General features: G+C 42.9%; 1 protein-coding gene across 3 annotated transcripts in view; it reads left to right on the top strand.

Annotated features, from left to right (window-relative positions):
* Positions 1-8219, top strand: part of LOC129841334 (neuronal membrane glycoprotein M6-a) — an 82604-nt gene extending 74385 nt beyond the window's left edge. For 2 of the 3 annotated variants that reach the window (XM_055909558.1, XM_055909557.1), the window contains exons 3-7: positions 556-712; positions 1700-1853; positions 2391-2467; positions 3275-3340; positions 5641-8219. In XM_055909558.1, coding sequence (XP_055765533.1) covers positions 556-712; positions 1700-1853; positions 2391-2467; positions 3275-3340; positions 5641-5793 — 607 coding nt within the window. In that variant the 3' untranslated portion in view covers positions 5794-8219. The other variant, XM_055909559.1, reaches the window with a different exon arrangement.
* The last annotated feature ends 487 nt before the right edge of the window (positions 8220-8706 follow it).

Genomic DNA, 8706 nt, shown 5'->3' with positions numbered 1-8706 from the left:
GTCTAACACTATCTCTGAAATCGCTTCCTAACCTGCAGGGATGGAGCTAACCCCAACTATCCTACCCAGGTTCTTTCTGGGACATTAGAGCTTTTTACATAACCCTACAGAATTAAACACACAGTCATTAGCTAAATGAGAGCTAATCCATCAGTCCAAGCAAGGAAAAAAATGCAGAATGACTGTGGAAGCCAACTGACTGCAGTATACAGTTAGAATACTGTCTGTCACTGCTGGAAGTAATATCATGTGTAGTCCGATGCACTTGGACTACAAAGGGGGCTGTCGGGCCTAAAAAAACATGTAATAGTGAAGTACTTTACTAAATGGCCTGCACACTCAATGCACACACCGGTATTGTTTAGCAATGATTTGATTCTAAAAATGGATCTTTGTAAGTTCCTGTCATGAGGATCCTATTAAATGAACATTTAATTAGTATTCTAATTCCTAATTCTATGGTTCCTGGGAGTGAAACCGCTAGTCTTGGTGTGCTAGCCACACCAACTGAGTGATCCCATCGCTCTGCTCCTGTCTCTCTGTCTTCCTCCGCAGGATTGACATCTTGAAGTATGTCATCTACGGCGTGGCGGCGGCGTTCTTCGTCTACGGCATCCTGCTGATGGTGGAGGGCTTCTTCACCACCGGCGCCATCAGGGACCTGTACGGAGACTTCAAGATCACTGCCTGCGGACGCTGCGTCTCCGCCTGGGTAAGAAACACACTTAAATCAACCCCTATCCTCTGCGCCCTATCCGCTCCCTGTATTTCTGAAGGCATTGGATAGGTATAAGCATTAGGGTAGACAATCAGGACACGTCTTTCTGGCAGAAGTACCCGAGAAACGGGATTAGAGATCTGGAGATGGAGAACTTACAGCTTAAGATGTCTCTTCTTTGAATTATGGCCCAATGCTAATGACAGCTGATGTGCCAGTCAGCCTTCTACCGACTTATAACTGTCATCTTCTCTCTCTCTCTAATGGGCCCATCCCTCACTTCCTTCTCCTCCTTCCTCCCTTTCTTCCCCTCTCTCCCTCTTTCTAATGGACCGTCCTTCTCTTCCTTCTCCTCCTTCCTCCCTTTCTTCCCCTCTCTCCCTCTTTCTAATGGACCGTCCTTCTCTTCCTTCTCCTCCTTCCTCCCTTTCTTCCCCTCTCTCCCTCTTTCTAATGGACCGTCCTTCTCTTCCTTCTCCTCCTTCCTCCCTTTCTTCCCCTCTCTCCCTCTTTCTAATGGACCGTCCTTCTCTTCCTTCTCCTCCTTCCTCTCTTTCTTCCCCTCCCTCCCTCTTTCTAATGGACTGTCCTTCTCTTCCTTCTCCTCCTTCCTCTCTCTCTTTCCCTCCCTCTCTCTTTCTAATGGACTGTCCTTCTCTTCCTTCTCCTCCTTCCTCTCTCTCTTTCCCTCCCTCTCTCTTTCTAATGGACCGTCCTTCTCTTCCTTTTCCTCCTTCCTCCCTCTCTTTCCCTCCCTCTCTCTTTCTAATGGACCGTCCTTCTCTTCCTTCTCCTCCTTCCTCCCTCTCTCTTTCTAATGGACCGTCCTTCTCTTCCTTCTCCTCCTTCCTCCCTCTCTTCTCTTCCCTCTCTTTATTCTCCTCCCTCATTTCCTTCTGTGCTCTTCTCTAACACTCTCTCTTTCCCTCTCTCTCACTCTAATGAACCATTCCCTCTTGTGTCCTCCGTTTCTTCCTGCAGTTCATTATGTTGACCTATATCTTCTTCCTGGCCTGGTTGGGTGTGACAGCCTTCACCTCGCTGCCTGTCTTCATGTACTTCAACATCTGGACCCTCTGTCAGAACACCACTGTGGTGGAGGGCGCCAACCTCTGCCTGGACCTGCGCCAGTTTGGTAAGGGCGGGCCCGGGTGGCGCCGCCACTGTTGCCAATGACAGTATATTTACACAGTCACTGACACAGGCAGTGGTTAACCAGGGTTTTGGTGGTTTATTTCCAGTTGTTTGTTTGTTTGTGTTCTATCATGAATGTGGATAAGATGTCTGACAAGACAATGAACTATGGAGCATACTGTACTGAATAGTGTGTCGTTTAGTCTTCTCACTTCGCAGACACACAATTCAATCAATATTTTTTTACATTTCATTGCAGTTATTTAATGCTACTGAAGGAGATCTATTTTACAGTCAATCAATCAATCAATCAAGTTTATTTTATATAGCCCTTCGTACATCAGCTAATATCTCGAAGTGCTGTACAGAAACCCAGCCTAAAACCCCAAACAGCTAGTAATGCAGGTGTAGAAGCCCTTTAACATGAGTGTTTGTTGTAACTCGCTGCAGTAGCTGTTGTTAGGTCTCTGTGGATCGAAGCGCCGGCCAAGCTAAGTCACTGAAATGTAAATGTGAAATCGAATGTTGTTTTTCGCAGGCATGGTAACTATCGGGGAGGAGAGGAAGGTGTGCACGGGCTCCGAGAAGTTCTTTAAGATGTGTGAGTCTAACGAGGTAAGTGTGTGTGTGTGGCTGGGGAGCGATGAAGGGAGGAGGCGAGGTTCTGTTGGCTGTGACCTTTAGTGATCGCCGCACCTCAGGGGTTAGGCTCCTCTCTCACATTGAAGGCTGTCTGTCCATAGAGGTGGAATATATTTCTCAAATCATAAATGCTTTAGGGAAGTGTTTCCCGATCCTGACTCGGGGGACCAAAATGCACTTTTTGGTTTTTGCCCTAACACTCACACACTTGATTCAACCAATCAACTCATCGTCAAGCCTTTGATTTGAATTAGGTGTGTCAGTGTTAGGGCAAAAACACAAGATGTGCGCCCCTTTGGGACCCCGGGACTAGGATTGGGAACACTGCTGTAGGGTTCCTCTGTCATTTTAAATGGTGATTTGTGTGAGTGTGATGAGTGTAGTGGCACTACCAGATTTCTAGGGGTTTGAACTTTAACCTCTTGTGGAAAGGGAACAAAAAACATAGCTTAATAAAGATGAATCTGCCTTTTTGTTTAACCTTTAACCTCCTTTATCCTTTTGTCCTACCTCTGTTTAATTCCCTTTGAAAAGGTGAGCTAATATTTCCCTGGGGACAAATCTTAATACATCTTGCCCTATCTCACTCTCAAAGCAACCACTCTCTGATTTAGTTTGTGAATCTCAACATGACCTGGCAATATTGTAAACACAGACATTACAAGTTGGAACGATGCTTTGTGTCCCATTTTGAATACCAACAAAGCAAGCACCGAAGTTGTATATTGTCTTCATTTCCTGGTGACTAATAAAGCTGTGTTGTGTTTGATTGTCTTTCAGCTGGACATGACGTTCCACTTGTTCGTCTGTGCCCTGGCCGGGGCTGGGGCTGCAGTTATCGCCATGGTGAGACAATGACAGCTCTTCTTTATGTCTGAGGGCTGTGTGACCTGCCTATTGGTCCTTAAATGTCTGTTGATAGCATCGCCACTGTTCCCTCCCCTCTGTCTGAACACATAAAGATTGTCAGGCAGGGTAAACCTTAGTGGGAGAGGATTGTCTTGTTGTGTGGGGACATACCAAAGGTTATACTACTAGTGATTCAAGAGATTGGTCATCGGGAGGTTTTTTTCGGGAGGTTTTTTATGCTGCTGACTTTGAAAGAGGTCCTCCCAGTGTTAAGAGCGAGGTAGATCGAGAAAGTGCAAAACAGAGGCAGACTGATCGAGTGATAGACACAGAGAGAGAGAGACACAGAGAGAGAGAGAGACACACAGAGAGTAACACATAGCGACAGAGAGAGAGAGAGAGAACGCGAGAGGGAGAGAGAGAGCGCTGTTGATTAGAGGGAGGTGTTAACCTAGTGATGGAGAAGCACAGGGCGCAGTTGCCATGGAAACTGGGGAAGAAGAAAGGAGCTTGTTGAGAGCAGCTAAGTGATGGTGAGGACTGGAGCAACGGTCTTCACTGGAGAAGACTGCTGCGTCTGTAGCCAGGGTGGAAGGATACACATTTAATCAAGGCTGTTATTTGGTATCTAGTTCCTTTTTAAACAAAAACATATGTTCACAGTGAAAATAACAGAGAAATGTTTTGTCAAAACATCAATGACACTAGTTTCTTATGGTTTGGTTGTCATCAAATAGATATGTCCATAACAGCTTCCTGTTACCACAAAACATAAACAACGTCATACATTTCCATTTCCCTTAGACCCATGATGTAATGTTTTAAATCTACAAAATAGGACATTGTTGCTGCGTTGTCTGAGGACTATAAAAGACGAGAGAAAATGAAATGGTAATCAATTTGGGCGGGAGAGGCTCTTCGCAACAGAAAGTCTGTATCTGTGGCCCAACTGTGTGCTCTTTGGCCACCCGGTGGATGTCTATGGTAATACACAATGGGATGACTCACCTAAGTGTGTTCGTGTTAGTTCTGGGTAAGAAATCAATTTGCATAGACAATATTGATGTACCATCTTCTCGTCTAATATTTTCTGTGATAAATTATCTTAGATCACTGTGAGATTGTATGAAGGAAGTACTGTCTGTATCTCCAACTTGGATCTATCTTGGTGAATCTGTTTATTCATGAGGAGGTTGAGTCATGTCATTATATAACAAAATAATAGAATAACTTAATTATCCCAAGCTTAGGGAATTCGTTAGGCATGTTAATCTTCACATCATCATTACAACACAATATCATCAATAGATAAATGCAATACATTGGACCAGAGGAGAGTAGGTGTTTTTCTTTATTTAATTACCTCATAACTACTTCTTCAGAACCTCTGCAGCAGATGCTCTGGTTGGCTGATCACTGACACCTCGCTGCCTCTCAGTGGAGAAAAGAGTTACTGCAGAAACACATCAGGGATATGTTCCTTAGGGCACTCAACATAGTCGCTACCTGTTTCAGTCCTTCTTCCATTTGGTGCCTAATGAACGCGACCCAGAGTCCAATAACTGCTTCTCTCCTTTCTCTTTCTCTCTGGTCTGATGCGGACAGGCGTCAGCTGCCACGGTCCTTATCCGTAACAATGTCCTCCTGACGTCTCAGAGTCTGGGCAAATACTGCACCCGCTTCTGACGGGGGCCTATCGGTTGGCCCATCACCTTTACCCCTGACCTCAGTGGTCTCAGTGACATCACTGTACGCCGTCAGGAGCTGAGAGGAGCCGACCGCCTCGATATCAACATGGCCGAACTGAACTCTGAACCTAGGAGCTTAGGGGTCGCCCCCAAAGCATCGCCAGCTCTCTCATCGGTCACGTCACATGATTCTGTTGTTATTCACTAAAATATGCTTTGCTGGCACCACTGATTATAATAACCAAGCTCCTCTGGTTGCTATCGATAGGTATGTTGATAACCGAGCTCTCCTGCCACGCCCCGTTCACCTGACTAGCACAAATGCTGACACAGCCGTAACAGACACGGAGCTCACTAAAGAATAAGGTTGATCAACTAATCTATCCCTTACATTTTGGTTGGTTTGTTTTGGTTTTAAACCAGTGAAGGCACAGTGCCACTAAAAGTTCTGCTTTGGGTTTTTGGCTATAGCTTTGTCTAATTAACGAACTAATTCTGTTTCCGCCTAATTAATTAATCAATAAACTCTCCCCTGAGGTATAGGCTTGGTCGAGCGGTTAACAATCCTCCCACTAACATCCCTGTAACCCATGTGTCCCTCTAATGCAGGTCCACTACCTAATGGTACTGTCCGCTAACTGGGCCTACGTGAAGGACGCGTGTCGGATGCAGAAGTACGAGGACATCAAGTCCAAGGAGGAGCAGGAGCTCCACGACATCCACTCCACTCGCTCTAAAGAGCGTCTCAATGCCTACACCTAAAGCACACGTCCGTCCCGTCCCCCCTATCCTTCCCTCCCTCTCCAACACACACACACACACGTCCATGACACACACGCAGCAGAACACACACAGCAACCACACGAGCTATTCAATGTCTGGTGTATATGTTCGTAGGGGCACAAGTGTAAGGGGGGTTTGTGGTGTTGTGTTGTGGGTGGTTTCGACTTCACTAAGCGTACGGGCGTGATGAGACAAGTCGTTCCTGCGGGAAATCGTGTGTCTTCTCTGACGAACCTTTCTTTCCTGTATTGAGATTTCCTTTCTGTTTCTCCTCCTCTTACTCCTCCCGTTCTTCTACCGTTTCTTCTTCTCATACCCTACCCTTTCCCTCTTTCTCCTCTTTCTCCTCTTCTACCTCTTTCCCTCTTTTTTTCCATTTGCATTTTGTATATCGGTAGTAGCACATCTTTTTACAATGTGTCATTGCTTTTTACCGTGTTGTTCTATATCTCGACGTCGAGTACTTCCATTTATTTATGTTTGGTTTTAGGAGGGGTCGGGCTGGGGGCTGTTGAGTTTTTATTGCTTTTTAATTCACATTTCCGTGTAATATATTTATACGTTCCTAAACGCTCGGCATCCAACGGAGCTCCAATCCTACATAGGTCTTAGCATCCATTTTATTTCAACATATCCACTTAACAAGACCAAAATGTGACCAAACTTGTATTATTTACAGGTAAATTACAGCATAATAAGCTTCCGAAACAGTAAGCATCGCCGGTATAAAAACTATGTACAGAATCTTTTTTCAGAAAATTCTTTATTGGTTGGGAGTGCCAGGGATTTTCAAACAAACAAAAAGTACCTTAAAGTGACTTTTTACATATTGCTATAACTGTAGCTTGGCCTAACTGTCAGAAATGTATGCTAGCTTTGTTGAGTAGCCTAGTCATTCAAAGTGAAAAACACTGATTGTCTGTCAATAATAATAGTGTTCTGAAACTGTGAAAAGAAAACAGTTGTTTGAGTGACAAGTCAGCAGAGTGATGAAGATGATGATGATGATATGTAGTATAAGGAGGAAGAAGAAGAGGGTTGTGGGAATAACATGACGTAGAAATACATCTGATAGAATGGCCACTTTTCTCATCCATCGCAAGCCATAACTCACATGCAAATAACATTTTACAGGTTTAATTTTTATATGTTTTAATCTTCAACTTTTTAAATACAAGTTATCAGAAGAAAAAATATGAGATGTTTTTTGTCAGTATTCTGCTCTGTATATATATCTACGGTATATAAATATATACATATATGTGAGACACTTCAATTTCAGGTCATTCATTTCATTGGTCAAAGTTTGGTGATATTCTTGTGAACGTCCATTTCAGAGATACCAGTGAAATAAATATGTTAGCCAAATCTAGATGGCAAGCGGATGAACAAGCTTTAGGCCTGAAACGGTCGTATTGCTGCACGTGGAAAAAGTTGAGTATCACATTGAGAGAGAACTTAACCGTCTGCAGGGTTGGGTTCAATTCCATTTAAGTCCAGTCAATTACGGAAATAAACGGAAATTTTTGCAGAATTTACAGAATTGAAAAAAAACTGACCCAAACCCTGTCTGTGAAGCTGTACTAAAAAACATGAAATGTCAATAAAACAATTAAAACTATATTACTCTTGAGTATGGACCAAACTCTGTCATAATTATTTCTGCTACTCTAGTTCTGCAGTACAGCGTTTCATCATTCCGTTGCTAACAAAAAAGAACAAAAAATGTCTTGGTGCACTTATTCAACCATCGTGAGCTCTTGGTGTTACGTGCTTTTGGATTTGAAGCTGAATCTCTGTACTGTGGTCATGCAGCGTTTGGTTATTAACCAAGAAAAAAATGACTTGTGTTATCTAGTTAAAAAAGAACCGTGAATGTAGTTGTTATTTGTGGCATGGTTATGCATTCAGTGGTAATAGTTTTTAACTGATTCAAAATGTTTTTAAAAATCCTCTCTCTTTATCATTTTCATTTCTCATTTTTACGCTTGGACTGTCTGAGTCAACTGATTTCTTATATGTGCAGTATTGCGGTTCCTACGCTAACAGTATTATGCTAAGTAAACAAATAGCCTATTCGGTTGTAGTGAATGATTTTGTTTCCCTTCCTCCTTTAGTTTGTCATATTCATTTTTGAAAGCCATGTCTTATAATACAGATACTACTTGTTATGATGTTGCGTATTCACTTCTTCAGTATAAACCTGACAATGCTTTCTGCTTTCTTCTCCCATATTAGTCTTTTGTACTTTCACTAAGAATGCTTTGTAGCAGGCTGTACGATTCTTCATAATCTGTTTTGTACATACATGTGCCAACGGCGTAAACAGTGGCTTTTTTTTAAACTGTAGGAACAAACTTGCTTGCGTTAAATAAAATACACTTGTGTACTTGTTAATAATTAAACCCCGAGTCCATTTCTTTATTCATGTATTTATGTCAGAGCTGTATGTGCATATACCTGTATACCCACTGGGCACACACGTCATTTCAACGTCGAGCTTTGATTTACATCACTAATGGGAATTCAATGTGAAATCAACAAAAACTCACCATGTCACTGGATTTAGGTTTAAAGTTGGGTGAAAAAAGAGTCAATTCCCTTACGTTGATGACTTTACGTTGATGACTTTTTGCGAATCCAATCAGTTTCCCACGTTGATTCAACATCATACCATATTTGTATTTTTATTACGTGGAAACAACATTGATTCAACCAGATCTTGCCCAGTGGGTATGTACAAGCCAACAAGGATTCCGCTTATACACACCTCTGGTACTGTGCATGGAATGGAAATAGATTTACATTATCAGCAGAAAAACGAAGACTCCATCCATCCTCACACATAGAATGGCCTTATTATCCCCGACTATACCAGATAGCTTGGCTTGA

The sequence above is a fragment of the Salvelinus fontinalis genome, chromosome 42 (genome assembly GCF_029448725.1).
Source record: "Salvelinus fontinalis isolate EN_2023a chromosome 42, ASM2944872v1, whole genome shotgun sequence".
Classification (NCBI taxonomy): Eukaryota; Metazoa; Chordata; class Actinopteri; order Salmoniformes; family Salmonidae; genus Salvelinus; species Salvelinus fontinalis.
This window is presented reverse-complemented; position numbering and strand designations above follow the sequence as displayed.